This window comes from Palaemon carinicauda, chromosome 8, assembly GCF_036898095.1.
Source record: "Palaemon carinicauda isolate YSFRI2023 chromosome 8, ASM3689809v2, whole genome shotgun sequence".
Taxonomy (NCBI): Eukaryota; Metazoa; Arthropoda; class Malacostraca; order Decapoda; family Palaemonidae; genus Palaemon; species Palaemon carinicauda.
Genome location: NC_090732.1, coordinates 140,910,543 through 140,931,911, shown reverse-complemented (window position 1 = coordinate 140,931,911; position 21,369 = coordinate 140,910,543). Strand labels below are relative to the sequence as shown.

General features: G+C 34.7%; 1 protein-coding gene across 4 annotated transcripts in view; it reads right to left on the bottom strand.

Moving 5' to 3' along the window:
* Rilpl (Rab interacting lysosomal protein like) overlaps positions 1-2,474 on the bottom strand; it is a 474,364-nt gene extending 471,890 nt beyond the window's left edge. For 3 of the 4 annotated variants that reach the window (XM_068379106.1, XM_068379107.1, XM_068379108.1), the window contains exon 1: positions 2,059-2,474. In XM_068379106.1, the coding sequence (XP_068235207.1) occupies positions 2,059-2,358 (300 nt within the window). In that variant the 5' untranslated portion in view covers positions 2,359-2,474. The remainder of the gene's footprint in view (positions 1-2,058) is intronic. The other variant, XM_068379109.1, reaches the window with a different exon arrangement.
* Positions 2,475-21,369: the final 18,895 nt, after the last annotated feature.

Sequence of the window (21,369 nt, the reverse complement as noted above, 5' to 3'; positions counted from 1 at the left end):
TCAGTTAAGTTACTTTCCTGCTTTATGACCATATCTAACAATGGTTGAATATGAAAAAGTGAACGAGTAATTGCACATCTTGGCCCGAGTAATCCAAAAGCGTTCAAAATGAATATTTGAAAATTCTTCCTTTTATTATCCCCAAAACAAAAATAAATAAAATGCAGACGGGTACATAAACATGAAAAACTTCTCTCCGACCTCTTAATAATTCTACTTAGTTTTGGCAAAAACGTATAACATCAATGTCGTAATATGCTAATCTGACAATTTACCACGCATCAGCTCATGGCCTGCCTCAGGAAATGAAGTAATCGCCTTAATAAGGAAGCAAGACTGATGCTGATCGCACTCATGAAGGAAGAGGAACGAAATTGATGATTAGGGCTTATCATTGGACACGTGAATGAGTCTTGCATCTTAGCGGATTTGCAAGGAACTTTCTTGGCTACTTCCATATGGCTTCATGGTAAGAATAAGCCAGGTTTGAAACCTCAAGACCAGGTTCCACTGGTAACTCAATATGGCATTAAAAAAACGGAGTGGGGGAGAAAACTCCTGCCATGCTAAAATATGAATAAGGTCCTTCTTTTCTGATCCACTTCAGGAAAATATATCTTTATCTAGCATTATGATCCGTAATCATTTTGAGACATTTAAGATTATGAACATAGATTTTTAACCAATCCTACAGCATGACTTAAAAGGAAAATATATTTCAATAACACACACACACATTTCCTCCGCCTGTTGACGCAAAGGGCCTCAACACACACACATTATATATATATATATATATATATATATATATATATATATATATATATATATATATATATATATATATATATATATATGTGTGTGTGTGTGTGTGTGTGATTAGATACGTTAGAATATTATGATGTTACCACTTTTACATACTAAGTTCTAAATATCGATATCGACATTGTAACAGGGAGGGCCAACCATCTTCAATTATATTTTCATAATCGGCATCCGAGAGTCCAAACTCAAGCTATGTTGTCACTAGAAAATATCAAAATGAAAACCATGTAATAACCTTATGCTGAGCAAATTCATTACGCACAGGGAACGTAACTAAAGCGGAATATATATATATATATATATATATATATATATATATATATATATATATATATATATATATATATATATATATATATATATATATTCAACTAACTTGATATAACCCTAACAGACAATCATGAGCCTTGTAATTGGTTCTAGATACTCTGCACATTTCCTCGAGTGACAGTTTTGTCAATAAAGGGAACTCTGAATCCAAATGTACGTTTGAATAATTATGATATCAACGTTTCCATCCCTTAACGAAATGAGTTTGGGAATCATTTTCCTGTAGGCCTACTACTATTTATATCCATAAATACCGCTAGATACATAAACATTTCCCTACAAAAGATCAACTTCGTGTTGCGTTTCCAGTGACGTCATAATATTGCAATCGGACTTATCATAATTTATGTGAATAGGCCTAACAGCATCTCATAATTAATCGCGTTTCCAAACAAAGAATAAAGTCCGATACTTCAAAACTCTCGAGTTAGTATCTCTACGAGCGTTTCCTAAACTTGTTAACAGTATCGAAGAACGGGATCCAATCGCCTGATTGGACAGGTGTGTTGTTGTTGTGAGGGGGAGGGGAGTCAATGAGACAGGTGTGGCAGGAATGCGACGGGTGACAGCAGCCGCAACATTCCCTGTCAAGGTTAGAGAGGGGAGGAGATTACCTTCTCTCGCGGTGGGAAGCGGAAAAGGGAGAAGGGCTTCTTCCGTCTACCTATTTACAAGATGTTGCACACCAAGAAGACCACAACACGTTCATTTGACAGATATCAAATCATTCTCTGTCAATTGCAAATAGCGAAACTTTAACTGCCCTACTACATTGAACAAAAGCAATGTAAATAACAGACCTAAAAGTAGCGTAGACAACACCGCGACAAGTGACGGGCTAAAAACTTTTTTTTCCTAGATTTGTCAGGAGAAATGATTCGCAAATTCCCTGCCGACACTTACCCTTTCGTACTTCACCCTGTCCTCTGCTTTGCCAATCTTCTCGTTCTCAAGATGAGCGATTGTAGCCCTTAGCTCTTCGATGTAGGAGGTGGTTGATTCGTGCCTCGTAGCCAACTTTTCCAGCTGTTCTAGCGCACTGATCACCATAGGCATGAGCCCCGTCACTGCATCTGCCCCATTTCTGTCAATTAATTTCTCAAACTCCTTGCCAATCTCAGATGCAAGGTCATAAACATCCACTACACTGATACGGAGTTCATCCTCCTCCATATCTGGTTCCATTGTGATTTGGAACGGCATGAAATTTGAGGAGTTCAGTCACACCCACTCTTCCACTCAAAACTGCGAACCGAACACTGAGCGGCGCGCGAGCGATCAGCTGATGCCTGAGATGGCTGCTGCTGCTGCTGCTGCTTTTGAAGCCATCTGGTGGCGTCCGCAAGAAGCATGCGCCTCTCGCAGTCTTCCTCCGCCCCTCTGCTCCAACGCCAACAACGACTACACCCGTTTTCTATGCATGAATTATGGCGCAGTAGTTCAAGGGCAACATTCCTAAAATAAAGTGAAATTAATAGTGAAAGTGTACTTTTGAATAACTGTAAAAATACAGTAATGGCAAACTAAGTTTTACACATGACAAATTAACTTATCCAAAAGAATACAAACAAGATTGACTGAGAAATAAATTGCAATAAAAACAATGTTCTATATATATATATATATATATATATATATATATATATATATATATATATATATATATATATATATATATATATATATATATATATATATATATATATATATATATATATATATATATAATCTTCCTACGTCTATTGATACAAAGGGCATCGGTTAGATTTCGCCAGCCGTCTCTAGCTTGAGCTTTTAAATCAATACTTCTCCATTCATCATCTCCCACTTCACGCTTCATAATCCTCAGCCATGTAGGCCTGTGTCTATTCCAACTCTTCTAGAGCCTTATGAAATCCAGTTAAAAATTTGATGAGCTAATCTCTCTTGGGGAGTGAGAAGAACATGCCCAAACCATCTCCACCTACCCCTCACCATGCTATCAACCACATATGACACTCGTTGAGATACTACTGCTAGAGAGTTATTGAGTCCATTGAATGGCCAGACAGTGCTACATTGGACACTTCTCTCTAATTACGGCTCTTTTTGTCTTTGCCTACACATAAACAGAATAGTCGGGCTTATTCTTTACATGTTCTCCTCTGTCCCCATACACCTGACAACACAGATTACCAAACAATTCTTATTTGCTCGAGGAGTCAAGTACCTTTCTGTAATTGTTCAATGGCTACATACCTCTTGGTGAGGGTAGAAGAGACTCTTAAGCTATGGTTTGGAGCTCTTCTAGGAGGACATACCAAACTCAAACCATTATTCTCTAGTCTTGGGTAGTGCCATATCCCATGTACAATGGTCTTCCACTGTCTTGGGGTAGAGTTCTCTTGCTTGACGGTACACTCGGGCACACTATTCTACCTTATTTCTCTTCTTGTTTTTTTCCAGTTTTCTATAGCATATATATGAAAAAAAAATATCTTGATGTTGTAATTGTTCTTGAAATATTTCATTTATCTATTTTATTTATTTATTTCCTTCCCTTACTGGGCTATTTTCCCTGTTGGTCCTTTGGGCTTGTACATCCTGCTTTTCCAACTAGGGTTGTAGCTTAGCAAGTAATGATAATAATAATAGTAATAATCCTTCTCAACCATCCCCAACTGTCATATGCATTACAAAATCAACGAGGAGGATAAACAACATAGGTCTCAACACATTCCTTTGCAATAGGAAAAGGACACTTCAAAATCAAACCATTGTTCTCTAGTCTTGGGTAATGCCATAGCCTCTGTACCATGGTCTTCCAATGTCTTGGGTTAGAGTTCTCTAGCTTGAGGGTACACTCTGGCACACTATTCTATCATATTTCTCTTCCTCATGTTCTGTGAAGTTTTTATAGTTTATATAGGAAATATTTATTTCAAATTTGTTACTTATTTCCTTTCCTCACTAGGCTATTTTCCCTGTTGGGGCCCCTGGACTTTAGCATCCTGCTTTTCCATCTATTGTTGTAGCTTAACAAGTAATAATAATAATAATAATAATAATAATAATAATAATAATACTCCACTGTTCACTGGAATTTCATTTGACAGGACTCCACTAACATTTACTTTGCACTTACTATGCTCATGAACATAATCAAATTTACATATATAAGAGGAACTCCATTATAACGCAGGACTCTCCACAAAATTGGCCGGTGTACGCTATCAAAGGCTTCGTCATAGTCCACAAATGTCATCAAAAGTGGATTTCGATATTTTTCACATTGGTGTACCAAATGTCTTAAAATGGAAATTTGGCCAGTACAACGTCTGCCTTTTCGAAATCCCGCTTGTTCATCTCTCAGCTTTTCGTCAAGCTTTCTCTTCAGTCTCTAGAATGAGCATACTGTATATTTTCCTGACAACTGACATAATTGTGATGCCTCTGTAATTATTGGAATCAGTCAGATCTCTCTCTCTTTTTTTTTTTTTTTTGGCTCTCATTCATCAGGTTTTGCCTATTCACGCCACATTCTACAAAATAATCTTGTAAGTATTCTGGGAGTCACTTCATTTTCGGCCAATATCAACTCAGCAGTTATTCCATGGTATCCCGGGGCTTTCCATCTCTTTAGTTTTGTAGATACTTACGACTTCAAACACACTGAATTCATTCATGGGTACATCAAGGTCTTCCTCAGCTTCAGGTATATCAATCATATTATTCCCTTCATATCTTCTATTCATGACCTCACTAAAGTGTCCTATTCAACGCTGTCTTTCTTCATCTTCTGTTGCTATAACAGAACCATCTCTCTTTTTGATGGGTACATGCTTCTTCTTTTTTGACCCAGTCGAGATTTCATTAATAATCCTATGAGCAATTCTTATACCATAGCTACTCCCTAAATTCATAGCTTTATCAGCCTTATCTGCTTTACTGTCTATATATTCTCTCCAGTCATTCCAGGTTTTTCTTTTAACTTCACGACCAATACTGGAATATTTAGCATGCTTAGCCTTTCAATTTTCATTAGTTCCTCGAAAACTTTCAATAATTAATTTCTGTCTTTGTCTCCTTTTTATAATAGCCCAATTATCATTTGGTATCCATGGCTTTCTCCTTGTAACTACGTGTCCCAAAACTTCGCTACCAACTGACTGATATATGTTCTTAATATCACACCATTCCTCATTAATTGTATGCCCTTCATCTCTTAACGTTTCCAAGACTGAAAATTGATTCCTACATTCAATTGCAAATATTTCTCTGTGCTCATCTACTCGAAGCTTAGTTGTATCAAACCTAGGTATTTTATCTACATTTCTGTTAGGTGCTTTCAGTTTTAATTTCAGTGTGGCAATGAGGAGCTGGTGATCACTACCAATATCTCCACCTATGTAGCTTCTTACATTTCTCAGAGTCCTCCTTCTCTCATCTTATATATATATATATATATATATATATATATATATATATATATATATATATATATATATATATATATATATATATATATATATATATATCATCTAATTGTTTCTTCTAACGGTGAATGACTACAGAGAAAAAGATAGGATACATCAATTCAATTGTTTTACTACAACTGCAGAATCACGAATCACAGGTGAACATCACAATGCATTAAAACTACCATATTAGTCACTTTATGCACCTACGCACGAGGATCACTATTAATACTTCAAATGTTTCTAGACACCTATCACTATTCACCATATAGTTACAGTCACTCTCACTTCCTGGATGTTAATGTGCTTCCATACCTTTTAAAAACCTTTACAAATTGCCTTTACTTTGCCTCTTCCATTAGCTTCTTCTTGATTCAAAAATATAACATTCAACTTCTTTTCTGTACTTATAGGTAGTAGGTTGGCCAGGGCACCAGCCGCCCGTTGAGATACTACCACTAGAGAGGTATTGGATCCTTTGACTGGCCAGACAGTATTGCATTGGACCCCTCTCTCTAGTCACGGCTTATTTTTTCTTTGCCTACACTTACACGGAATAGTCTGGCCTATTCTTTACATATTCTCGTCTTTCCTCATACATCTGACAACAATGAGATACTTAACACTTCTTCACCAAGGGGTTAATTACTGCACTGCAATTTGTTCAGTGTACTTTCCTCTTGGTAAGGGTAGAAGAGACTCTTTAGCTGTGGTAAGCAGCTCTTCTAGGAGGACACTCCAAAATTAAACCATTGTCCTCTAGTCTTGGGTAGTGCCATAGCCTCTGTACCATGGTCTTCCACTGTCTTGGGTTAGAGTTCTCTTGCTTGAGGGTACACTCGGGCACACTATTCTATCTTATTTTTTTTCCTTCCTCTTGTTTTTTTGAAATGGTGTGTTGGGCAGGCTTAATAGAAGGGCCATGGATGCCTGGTGGTTTATCAAGGGGTTGTCTTTTCCTTTTTCTGATTTTTTCTTCTCAAAACCATCCTTACTGTCCTCCCTTCAGTTGAAGTGGCTATCCTGGAGGGTATTTAGCCTTGCATGGTGTATCGGCTCCTCCATGTTGACCAGTTTTTCCGACTTTTTACTATAGTCTATGGATATCATCAATCACTTTTATTATTATTCTGTACATATTGTTTTTGTTTTAATTCTTGTTAATCTAGTTTTTAAGTATGATGTCTCTTTTTTATTTCTATTAATTCTTATGTTGTCTGGAGACATTGAGCGAAATCCGGGACCAGTACGTCCTAGATTTCGTCAATGTCGTCTTCTGTATTGCAATATTCGTGGTCTTCATGCAAATATCCGAGACCTTACAGTTGTGTCCAGACAGTATGATATTCTTTTGTGTTCAGAAACTTTGGTTTCTAATATGAGGCACTCATCTGAGCTCCTTATAACTGGTTTTAAGAAGCCAATAATGCTGAAACGTGATTCCATTCCTAGGGCCAGGGGAATGGTGGTGTATATTAGGACCGAGTACCCTGCTTCTCATAAGTCCTGCTATCAATGTGGATGTCATGAGATTCAGGTAATAAAAGTTTGTGGCAGGCATAACAACTTTTATTTGTGTTCAATCTACCGGAATCCAGACATAGATGATTCTATCTTCGATTGTCTTCTTACCATTATGGCTAAGATACAAGAAGATGATAGAAAGGCTTCGTTTGTCTTTGTTGGTGATTTTAATGCTCACCATAGGGAGTGGTTAAGTTCTATCTCTCCTACCGATCGCCATGGCTTAAGAGCTTTAGACTTTGCCTCGGAATCAGGCTGTGAGCAAATCATAAATGAAGCTACTCACAGGTCTGGTAATTGCTTGGACCTCGTATACACTGACTCCCCTGGCGTTATAACTAGTAAGGTTGGTTCTCCAGTCGGGACTTCTGATCATGCCTTGATTTCATTATTAGTGAAGACTGAGCAGCCTGTCCCTGATATATCATATTCTTGTAAAATTTATATGAAATCCCAAGCAGACTGGAATGGGATTTTGCATGATCTTTTGTGCTTGAATTGGTCACAATTATATAATAGTGTAGATCCTGTTGTCCCTTTGAATGAGAATCTAGTCAACATAATTGATAGGCGTATCCCTTCTCGTGCGCTAAGGTACCGAATGAAGGACAAACCGTGGTTCAATGATGATTGTAGACGTGCTTATCTGGAGAAGCAGGAGGCCTATCACCTTTGGAAGGGTAACAGATCAGATTTGACCTGGAACAACTATACTCAGCTTCGAGCTTTTGCTCAGAGAGTTTATGCCTCAACTGAAAATGAGTACAATTTAATCATAAAAGAAACCCTCTCTGGTACAACTCAGGAACATAAATGGTGGTCTACCCTTAAATCTGCACTCTTTGGTGTAGATGCAACAGTTCCTCCTTTACTTAAACCAGATGTCTCAGTCACTCACTGTCCAAAGGAAAAGGCAACCCTTTCGGCTGATGTTTTTGACAGTAAACAGAGTAATGAAAAACTTGAACTTCCTCATTCCTGTTTTCCTGAGGCTAAACTAACTAGTTTAGCTTTTCGATCTCGTGAGATTAAAGATCTATTGATGGACCTTGATGCTTATGGAGGTGTAGACCCTAATGGTATTTTTCCTTTGTTTTTTATAAAGACAGCAGATTTCTTAGCTCCAAAGTTATCTGTTATTTTACGCAAGTTAGCAAGAAGAGGAGCTTTTAGCACTTGTTGGAGAATTGGTAATGTTACTCCTCTATGTAAATGTGTTTGTGGTAGCTCAAGTCCCACTGATTACCGCCCAATTTCCATAACTCCCATATTATCTAAAGTTTTTGAACGTCTTCTGGCAAAACGTCTTAATAGGTTTGCTGAAGGTAATCACCTATTCCCTAGTTTGCAATTTGGTTTTCGGAAAGGCCTTGGAGCATGTGATGCCCTTCTTACAATCTCCAATGCAGTACAGAAATCCCTTGATTGTGGTCGGGAAGTTCGTATGATTGGCCTTGATTTTAGTGCTGCCTTTGACCGTGTTAATCATGAGGCCCTTGTTTTCAAACTGAAACAGTTGGGAGTGGGTGGGTCGTTTCTTAGCATTATTATTCATTTTTTAAGTAGTAGATCTCAAAGAGTTTTGTTGATGGGCACCATAGTGAGTATAGGAATGTGATATCCGGTGTTCCACAGGGTAGTGTTCTTGGCCCATTACTTTTCATACTATATACACATGACATGTGGTTTGGCCTAGAAAATAAGCTTGTTGCATATGCAGATGATGCTACTCTCTTTGCATCAATTCCATCCCCTGAATGTAGATCTGGGGTTGGTGAATCCCTTAATAGAGATTTAGCTAAAATTAGTGCATGGTGCAAATTATGGGGTATGAAGTTGAATCCTAACAAAACTCAAAGTATGATTGTAAGTAGGTCAAGGACGGTGGCTCCTCAACATCCGGATCTCAGTATTGATAATGTTTCTTTAAATTTGTATGACTCTTTCAAAATTTTAGGCATGATTCTTGACAGCAAATTTACTTTTGAGAAACATATAAGGTCTGTGTCTTCTTCAATTGCACAAAAAATTGGCTTATTGAGAAAGTCTTTTAAGATATTCGGTGATCAATCTATTCTGAAGAAGTGTTTTAATTCTTTTATCCTACCTTGTTTTGAGTATTGTTCTCCTGTCTGGTCTTCAGCTGCTGATTCTCATCTTCATTTGTTGGACAGAAACTTACGGTCTATTAAATTTCTTATTCCTGATCTAGATATTAATCTCTGGCACCGTCGATCAATTAGTTCATTATGCATGTTGCATAAGATTTTTCATAACTCTGACCATCCTTTACATTCAGCTCTCCCTGGACAATTCTATCCTGTTCGTAATACTAGGCAGGCAGTTAAGTCTAATAGCCAGGCCTTCTCCATCATAAGACTCAATACTACGCAGTACTCTAGAAGTTTTATTCCAGCTGTTACCAAGTTGTGGAATGATCTTCCTAATCGGGTTGTTGAATCAGTAGAACTTCAAAAGTTCAAAGTTGGAGCAAATGCTTTTTTGTTGACCAGGCGGACATGAGTCTTTTTATAGTTTATATATGACATATTTGTTGTTGACGTTGTTAATAGTTTATATATGATATATCTCTTTTGACATTACCTTTTTTAGAATGATTTATTGTTAATTTGTTCTCTTCAGTTATTTATTTCCTTATTTCCTTTCCTCACTGGGCTATTTTTCCCTATTGGAGCCCCTGGGCTTATAGCATCTTGCTTTTCCAATTAGGGTTGTAGCTTGGATAGTAATAATAATAATAATAATAAGCTATACAAACGACATGTTTATGACTAACAATTTATCCACAAACCCTTCCCATTTTTTAAACATACTGTTATTCCTCCATCAATCAGTTTGTAACCTATCTTACCTTCTCAATCGAATTAGTACTGTAGCACCCTTCCTGTGTATGAAATAATGCTATACCCTTATAATTTTCACAGCCTCCTTTATAACCTTTACTCTCATTCAATGAAACAATTTCTCTCTTACTTATCCCCTTGGGACCATTTCATCACCTTAGTTTATCTGACCCACCCAAGATAGTCAGTCAATTATGCTTTCATCACTGGTGCAGCATTTCACCTTTGGATCAATCAGATTTTGGTATCTTAGCATTTTTTTAATTCCCTAAACATCTATCTAAGATCCCCAACAGTTATTGTCAAGATTATATACTATCCTCTTCCACTTAGGATTTATACCTTTGTCTCTTTTCTGTCTTCGATATTCAACAAATGTTCAAATACTCACTCTATCAACCCAGGAGACCATTAATTTCAGAAACCATCTGTCAATTTGTACCAATTAGCCCACCAATCTTTTTCCTTTTATTATCTTCCCTGTAAAACGATTAAAGTGGTTACGTTGTATGTTCCTGATAAGCTCTATCAAGGGTTTCAGCAAATAAAGGTATAAACTCAGAAGATGGGATTAATTCAAATTCGAGAGAACCTAAACGCCATATTCCTTTTTAATAGAACCAAGAGCGCTGCCCTAAGAAACCCCAGAGATTACATTTCTGTACTTACTATGGTGCCAATCAAAAGCTAATCTTTACAATCTATTGGTTAACATTTCAATAATTATGCTAAGTCTAAGAAATGGTCCAACGACTCCCATATGTTCAAGTTTGAAAAGAAAAACCTTATGATTGCATGACCAAAACTGCACTAAAATCAATATGAATCATGTAACTTACATGGCAGCAATAAATTAATTTCTGTATAACTAAGTGAAATTAAAGAAATATATCACAAACTCCATAGATATAAAAACTGCAAATCTAAGTGAAGATGATTGCTTTCAACATACACATACAGACATTTTTTCTGAGAGACATACAAGGGGACTCGAGGAAACAGGCTGAGGTGCAAGATAGAAGGGAGGATTGTGTGCAGCAATGTAGGAATATGGTTAATGTTGTCAAAATAAAAATATGAGAGAAAAAAAATATCAGGAACATACAACTTCTTCTTTGTCTACATCTTTTCCCACTCCTATGTAGGGTCGATGTACTATTGCTGAAGAGGGAGAAACTTACGGTCCCGGTATGGCACCACTTCCATAGTCCCTTTTTTTTTTTTTTTTTTTTTTTTTTTTTTTTTTTTTTTTTTTTTTTTTTTTTTGTGAGGAGTGCTATTGAGGAAAGGGAAGGCACCTACTACTGCATAGAAAAACGCCTCCCCAATGATTTGATGTTTGAGGACATCTCAGCATGGAAGAAATTTGCCAGCATAGGTGCAAAAATGAAATCAAGACGAAAATTACAGTGGTGCCAATAAGTAACCTCATGGTAATTTGGAGCCCATGATTAGTTAATATTTTTCAAAAGGACTGATTAGCTGCCCCCAGTATCATTCTATGTTGAAGAGTTTTATGCCTGAAAATTAAAAGTTTCAAGAAAGAAATGAGTATGTTACAACTTACAAGTATTTCCGAACTTTAAACGTCCGTAGCCAAATCCTAGTTTTTTTGTACTTCAATTTTTCATAAAAATCCAGTTTTCACATATTTACTTGAAACTTCCCATGGATGTTGATATTAGTCATATTTATACACAGGATGATTTTTTTTTTTTCAAACTGAAAATTTGGAATCAAATAAAACAAATCCTAGATTTCCGTGACATCATTATGGGTAGTCACCTTGTGAGTATATTTCATCATATTTTTGAAGAAAAAAAAAATTGCCATTTTTGTATAAGTACATCCATGACAGATTTTGTATCTCTAGCACAAACATAAGAATAAGGTAAGGTAAGACGTCACAGTGCTGTTATTTCGTTATATTACGCAGACAATTTTTTGGAATCATATTTAACATAATCCACAAAAGTTTAAAATATCTAATAATTTTTTCACCGAATTTTTTTTTCTACTTTTGGTTTGACACCCCATTCAAGACTTTAATTTGATAGTCTAATGCAATTCACTTTTAGTAATCTACGTGTCACAAACGGTAAAATATTTTAGGAAAATGGAGTCAAAGGGAAGAAATGTATCCATATCCGGCAGGTTTTTGGCAAATTGCTCAACTTGTAACTTGCCAATAGGTAAAAAAGAAAAAAAAAGTGTTAGCACAAACTCTTCCTTCAGTGTATGTTGGTTTATGGGTTTTTCAATTCCCATGAGTCGGTACTTCATGTCATCAGCATAGTCCTCTGCTTTAAAATGAATTGAACAAATTAGATCATGCTTCCACATCGTCTGCGCGTTTGCAAGCGTCCACCTTTCTTCGTATTTTTTTTTTTTTTTTTTTTTTGAGAAACTAAAATATTAGATATCCTTAAGAAGAGTCTTTTTGCTATTATTATGGCATCCAAATACAGTACAAACAGAAGGCATGTCTGCTGGAAGTTAACAAACGTGACAGAGATCAAGTAAGACCATATACCTCTAGTCAAACCTCGACCACCGTCTCAGAAAATTGACGTCACCAAAGCTCCGCCCACATGCGCGTAGCTCACTGAAAAAAGCACTATCAGCCTGTAGACACAGAATATTCGTCTACTGGATATTATGGCTAGCGAGCTGTTGACTTCTAGATCGAGTTGCGAGCAAGTCATATTATCTGTCATTCAAGAGACCATTTCCTAGCCTAAGATTTCACAACCCTTTAATAGAAGTTTTTTTTACTTGAGTATAAGGTGCATTAGAATTCTAAGCCATTGAGACTTTCTTTGGCAACAGTGCACTTGTAGCCTTTGTTACTACATAGAGTTCTGCTCCAAAAAGTGTTACCCCTCTAATGATTCTCTTTTAGCGAGGTAAATGATTTTGATTTAGACTGCTTTAAGCCAGCAATGACTACACTTGAAAATTTGCTCTGAAAACGGTAAATGTCTGGCAACATTTATTCCAGGATTTTTACCATTTTAGAAATGGATATATTGACGTAATGGAGTGATATTGAGGTCACCAACCCGTAAAATATAATAACAAAGTAAGGTACAATTACGATCGTATGTATTTTACTGAAATACAGCTGAGAACAAGTATATTTGTACGGAGAATTTCCGATTAAAATTACGGTTTTTCTTTAACAGTGTAGCGTATGTGACGTAGGGTTTGAAAGGTAACAAGAGGACCCGGCGTGGGTCTGAACTCGGTCTAACCAAAATACATCCTCTAATATTCAAGAAGAGGCTAATGGTGCAAACCCTCTCTCTTCTTAATTAGGACTTACTAAAGTCAACTAATAACAAGGGTCTTATTCCATAACTAGTGTACGCAACCTATCAAATGACAGCAAAATATTTAGATAGATATGCACACAGACCTTCCCACCCTTCCCCCTATCATAACTATACCCACACTCACCAGGATATGGCTACTCCCTCTCCCCCATACCCGAGGGATGCGGAGAGGCCAGTAGTTATACATATATATATATATATATATATATATATATATATATATATATATATATATATATATATATATATATATATGTGTGTGTGTGTGTGTGTGTGTGTGTGTGTGTATATAAATTGTATGTATATATATATATATATATATATATATATATATATATATATATATATATATATATGTATATGTATATATATATATATGTATATGTATAAGTATATATATATATATATATATATATATATATATATATATATATATTTATATGTATATGTATATGCATATATATATATATATATATATATATATATATATATATATATATATATATATATATATATATATATGTGTGTGTGTGTTTGTGTATCCTGACACTTGCTCATTATTATATAGAGGAGATTAGTTTAACTGAAAAACAAAAGATTTTAAAAGAGCCTGTCTATATGGCGGTGTCCTGAACTGAACATCGAAAGGAGGAAAGTAAAAAAGAGACAGGAAAACAAACACACGAAGGTATGGATTTTTCAAACTTTTCCATTTCATTAACTTGTACCATTTTCAAGTAACCAGGGATATCTTAAACTTGGTATTATGAATTAATTTCCATTTGATGAATCGTCTTGCCAGTTACATAAGCGATCAGTAAAGATAGCATATCCATGATAAGATAAGTTTTAATGTTTAAGTAACTAACATATGGAATCTTTTAGGATTATTGGAAATCTTTATAACCTCTTATCATAGATCCTAATGTGGGGGTTGATGATATCATACTCAGGTCGACTACACTGTAAAGTTTAAACTTTAAGATCCATCAATTACGTCATAATATAACTTATTCGTATCCAGATGGATAGATGAATATATAGACGAATTAATGATGTACTAGCCATAGACTTTCTTTCCTTAAATCAAATTTTGAGCTTCGTTCAAATTTGATTTTCTGGTGATACTGAAATAGCATGATGGTTTTGGTCTTTGACTAACGTCCAATCCTGCAAAATAAAGCTGCTTTATGATACTGGATGCAATTCTCTAAATAAATGTGACAAATTTCTTTTTGACTATATTCAAATATTCTAGCAGATAATAATAATAATAATAATAATAATAATAATAATAATAATAATAATAATAATAATAATAATTGAATTTACGATGATTGTATTTATGGTGTAATCGTGCAATTCAAAAGTAAGTAATCAAACAAAGAAAGGACGTACGCACAAGGAGGTAACGAAGAAGAGATAAAAAAAAAATTATATTCCGTGACTCCGGTCGGAAACAAAAATATCCAGGATACGAACAGAATTGACTCTGGATACGAGTACCTGAGAAAGGTTGACGTATCAGATAATAATCTCGATAAGGGAGACGTGAATATCGCTGACACATTGCTTGATACACGTACCGGCAAGGTAAACTTAAATGAGACATGGAAAAAATATAGGCAAAGATTGGACAACCAAATTAGATAATTATTCACGAGAAGATAAAGATCTTTTGAAAGTAACAAGGAAGGATTGGTTTGACTTCAGACGATCTCTGGCGAAAGACGTCTAGATTACTGGATTACGATAATAATGACTAAAACAGAAAGAATACGTCATGAGAGAATTGTTGTATAATACATAAATGGTAACATAAGTATATAACAGAATCCCAATTGTCCTGTTATTCAACAATACTATCTCTCTCTCTCTCTCTCTCTCTCTCTCTCTCTCTCTCTCTCTCTCTCTCTCTCTCTCTCTCTCTCTCTCTCTCTCTCTCATCTATAAAAGTGTAAAAACAACAAATAATAAACTGTAACTGAAATATTTTGCACCCAAAATAAAAGACGCAACTGACTTGGGATGATTAACTGTGACGAAGGCGATTCCAAAGCGAAATCTTCCTTCGGTCTTTGCAATGTTTAACTCCAGGTTTTTCATATGGATGATAAGTAACTAGAAAACAGTAAGATGCTATGAGCAAAAATGGATATTTATCTGTTCATTGTACACTGCTAAAAATTTGCCGTAAAAAACGGTAAATGCCTGACAACGTTTATTCCAGGATTTTTACCGTTTTAAAAACGGATATATTAACGTTAAAAGATAATAAAGTAAGGTAAAATTACGGTTGCCTGTGTTTTACTGAAATACGGCTGAGAAATATATTTTTCACGGAGAATTTCCGAGTAAAATTACGGTTTTTTTAACAGTGTATGACGCGACAACAATTTCGATGTTAAGAAAAAATATAACGGAAAATCAATGTTTCTTATGAAGAGCAATGGGAAATTAATGAAGTTAAGATGGTAACAGAAAAATATTATGAGTTCCATCAAAGGAAATGTCTCTACTAAAATAAAATCTTGAATAGTTATTATCTGTCTGACTGCAACAAATGGCCATGTAAGTTTTGAATATAAAGTCGCTGTAGATATCTTTGTAATTCCTCAAATTTTTTAAGAAGTAGTTCTTTGATATTCAGACACAACAATGTCCCAATAACAACATGTTATAATTTACATAGCGAATTGCCAGCTCATTTACTTTCATTAAAACCTTTCGATTTTCTTTAATCAATTCAAGGGTTCATTATATCTTGTAAAGATTGATTCGATTAGAATTAAACTTAATACATATTTAATATCAACACTGCTTCAGCAGTATACTTTTACTTGGATATTGTAAAATATATTTGATAATTTTTATTGGATTTTAATATTGTAGATAATTTGACTATTAAATGAAGCAAGGGTTTCTTAGATATCTTTGTAATAACCTATGCTTATGTGATGTCGTCTTTACTTTTTACGTAAGAAATCGATAACTAAATATCATATAAATAAAAATGTAGGCAAAATAGAATAAGATTTAAACTCCGCATGTCGCAATTTTAATCAATTCTAAAGTACAAGTACGTATTGTCTATCTATTACCAAGTCATTTACTATCTTTTCGGGTCATTTACTATCTTTTCGGGTCATTCATCATCGCAGCATAACGATATCTACGTCAAAATTCGTAAACTACGAGTACCTACATAATTCAATTTTTGCCCTGATTAAATGACATGTATCATAACGTCAGTTTTCCAGAGGTGAATGAATAAAACAGTTCGTGTCCCAAAACTGGATCATCATGGCATAAATCGAACGTGTGTGTGCGTAAAGTCCTTAGATTTTATCATCTCTTCAGTATTCCGCATGACAGGTAGGAAGTGGCATGTGCGCTCGTGTATATTCTGATGTTTTGTTCCTTTTGAATTATAACGATTTCAACTATTACTGCTGTCTGCTCAAACCGTATTAAATGCTCAAAACATCATTTTGTAAAGAAAATCGCATCCATGTGGAAAATGGTAATAAATTTTAATTTCTATTCATCTCTACTCTGTATTCAATTTGAGTTTGTTAGTTCTCTTTAATAGTCTGTTCTTTACCTCTACATTTTTTCACCCTACTAGTTTGCATGGTCACGATGGGGCCCTAGGTCTCACAACAGTTTGCTTTTCTGACCATGATTACAAGTTAACATTGAAAACAATATCACAAATCAAGTCTGATCTATAATGAATATATTGGAAATTTCACCAGACCTTACTCTTTTTTTTTCTCACTAAAGGGGAAAATTAACCCGTTAAACTAAAAAATAAAAAAATGAGGGCGCTTTCTTACTGGGCTCTATTAATGATACTTTTATATGCTTAAGATTAAAAAACATACAAGGCTTTCTATTATTTTCTTTCATATTTAAGATCTAATTCCTGATAATTGAGTTTTCCAGCTTTTCGAATGGATCATTTTCCTTTGCTTTTCTGTTTTGTTTCGTCGTTGAGTCATTTGTAATGAGAATATTAAACATCTTTCTACAGCTTACAAACGCGAATTTTACGCATTTACTTATATATGTTTTTATAGATATATTGAAGTGGGGCAGTTGCTCAATTTCTGCAGATTAAAAATGAAATTTCACGTTTCTTTCTTGCATAACCAAAGCTTTCAAACCATGAGTCTTGAATTATTACCATAACAAAATGAATGTATGTCAGGGAAGTATGTACACACCACATCATATTTCCTGATTTGGCAATTCTTAATATATGTTTCAACACATAGAATTCAATACAGTATATAAATTATTTCTCTTCTCCTTTTTTATCCTGAAGTTTCAGTTATCTTAAAAGGATTCCGTCATCCAAATGTTAAATTTTATCAGCAAAGGTAATTTCTACTTCATTTTCCCAACTTCCAGAAAGCTTTTGGTAACATCAACTTAAATTAATTCATTAGTGTCACCTAGTCTCTCATTCTATTTCTAAATATCATAAGCATGACTTCCATGCTTTTGTTTTCATATCGCCTGTATAATAGAGTAAATGTCTGGATATAGTTAAGAAAGGGGAGGGGTTGAAAAGGATGGAATCTGCGTGTGTGTGTGTGTGTGTGTGTGTGTGTGTGTGTGCGCGCGCGCGCGTGCATATCTATATATATATATCTAAATATATCTATATATTATCCATCATTATTGACGGGTCACGTATACTAGTTTCAATAAACATTAACCCTCTTTTGTTTCCTAATGCTTATAAAAGCTTTTGAATTTGCCGTTACATAAAATACCCCGGTTTCTAACAAGCTTCGACAACAGTTTATTTTTTTAGGTCATCAGTTTTTTTAACATATCTATAGATCCTCGATCAATTCTATCTCTGCTATACGTGGTCATAGTTAAATGAACGAAATTGAAAGAAATTATAACATATTTGTTCTAGTCCAAATCTAGCACGAAAAGGGCAATCTTTTATATTTAATGTATCTAAAGACTTTATATTTAAAAATAAATGAATTGAATTTCAAACTCTCTATAAGGTTCTAGGACGTCTCTAAATCCTGTTCAGTGTCTTGGTATCTTTCCCACAAACTTTTTCATTTAACCTTAAACTTTTATGTTAGCACTTGATCATTAGCACCTGGTCCAACTAAGTCTTTTCTGCTAAGAGCCAAACTAATTTTCTCATGCTACAGACTCTCATTACACAGTAATACAAAACATGTTGCAGAGTTTAGCCTTAAAACATCTGTATCTTCAGCGCTATTGAATTACACAGGCAAATTATCCGAAAATATTTTGGTTTGTTGCCAATAATATCTGATTCTTTGTCCCGTTTTTATACCACACAATACTTACAAACATACTGTGATCTTGTAAATTCTAGAAAATCTCCTCTGTCATATTATCATCGCTATCATAAATCTACTATCAGTGAAAACGTCAAATTGTTATCGTTAGTATTATCATAGCTTCACCGAATCATAAATAACACCGATTACTTAGAAGGTTGAGCTTCAACAGTGAGGACAGAGCAGGACCACGATGGTGGGGGTGGGGGGTGGGGGGGGGGGGGGGGTTGGAAGGCGAGACTAAAACTGGAAATAATTAGTGTGATAGCATTACTAGTTAGCAATGCAATATACCCCTTTTTATGTAACACAGTAAAACTCCGTTTGACTTTGAATACTATTAAAATATTAGTAACTCGAGAAACAGTATCTGAAATATACAAGTCATAAGCTTCTCTTCGTTTAATAAAAACACCAAAGACTGCATTTGAAATGCCACCTAATATTGCAGCATGGAGAGAGATGCAATATGTCAAAATAAGTCTCAAAATGGAACGGCAGAGGAAGGGGGGTGACCTGAAAGGAGGAAAAGGATTGGATTGGGGGGAGGAACGGTTAAGACTGAGGTGGTTATGTGCTAACTGAATTGCAAAATCAAGATAAATTCTAGCAAGGTGTTGGCGCACATCGTTATACAGCTAAACTATTAATTTTTTCATTCCTATGAATCCATAAGTAGGTGAACTAAATTATGTTCTTAATATATTACTTAAACTGGAATATAATGCCTTCTCTTGCCAAAATTCGAAAAATTGATGATTTAAAGATATACTGCCTTAATCTAATGGGGAAATGGGTTAATTTTTGTCTTTCATTATGAAAATTATCAAAGGATATAAGTTTTTCCATAAAGAAAGTCTAGTTTCTAATATGAGAGAGAGAGAGAGAGAGAGAGAGAGAGAGAGAGAGAGAGAGAGAGAGAGAGAGAGATTTAAAATTCATAAGTGCATAAAGAAAACTTGACTTTGAATATGACAGGCATCAGCAGATCAAAATCTATGCAGTAAACCAGTGGTTCCCAAACGGGGGGGGGGGGGGGTGAAGATGATACATGGGGGGCGTGAAATCATCTGCTCGAAATTACTTGTTTAATAGAACAATAAAATTATTAAAAGAACAACAGCATCCATCTCACTAAATTTGACCAGAAATTGTGCCATAGTCTCATAAGTATTTCCAAATATTATATGCCTTGTTTTCAAATTATCTATTCTTAAAATTGCAACTCAATTTTGCCAATCTGCCAATGTTCAAACTTTTTTTCGCTCACTTTGAACCAAATGTTTCGTTTTTAGTTACTGGAATGTACTATTATTTGTTTGAGTGGCTTTCATTATTAAAATGTAATACAAACAGAAATCTGTTTTCCTGTACAATGCTAAGAAATAAATGTAAGAATAATTTCATATAAAAAAAAAGAGAGGGGTGGGGGCGTACGGGTCTACTGGAATAAAAAAGGGGCGTCAGGTAAGATAGTTTGGGAACCACTGCAGTAAACCAAAAAAAAAAGAAAAAAAAAACGTGGTAAAATATGTCCTCAACAAATTTATGAATAACTTAGTTTTACAAAATAGATCTTGAATAAAAAATAAAAATAAACAACAACTGGATATGAAATTAAAATAAAAAAGATATTAAATCCTTATCCAGCTTTTTGCGTAACATTATCTTGGTATCAGTGCGAAGAAATATTCCTAAGAAGAAAATGAAACATAGAGTGACGGATAAGTATTCGTGCCGACTTAAGCTTAATTTTGCCTAGAAATTAACTGACTATATTAGACAGAAATTTATGACTACACACGAATTCAATTTTGTCCCAATTTTTTTCCTATTACTTTCTCATTCGTTTAAACTTCAAATTGGAGAGAGAGAGAGAGAGAGAGAGAGAGAGAGAGAGAGAGAGAGAGAGAGAGAGAGAGAGAGAGAGAGAGAGAGAGAGAGAGAGAAAGTTTTACTCTACAAAAGAAGCATCTATACTTATTTCTCTCAATAAACATTATCATGCCGTTTTCATGTAATGACATTTTCTTATAAGGGCAAAATGAATATAATACACAAGTAACCTGGTTATAAAAATTTTATAAAACTAATATTAAAATTACTAGGTTTTCCGTCTCCGCTGTTCTTATTTTCATTAAGGACCAAAACTTTTCCACATGAGGACTTCGTTTTGGGAGAGTTCAGACAATTGGGAGTAATATGTATAGACTAAACTACTGATGAAATGAGGGATATGATAATGCAATATAATTCACACTTTATCAAAATTATTTCGTACCAGTAAAGGCAACTGTCAGCGGCAAATGTTTGTGATTTACCAGTTGTTCAAAAGAATGTTTTGATTGCCAACCAAAACCCTGTCTTACATTGAAATATTCTGAATAATCATTATTTTATTTTCATCAATATACAATTTTCTCTTGGTGACTTATCAACAAAAAAATAGATTATAGATTTTTTTAAAGAAAATTATGATTTCTATGAAGAAATAACATACTACTGAATAATCTAAAAAATTTTATACGATTCAAACAGAGGGAGATATAAAGAGCAGAACAGGTATGGTACAAGCCAATGAAAACCAACAAAAATATATTTAGAAATTAGACGCAGTTTTATTTTACTTACCTGTTATACAATGAGAACATAACGGCCTTCTAACATTAAGAAATCATGCTAAATAGAA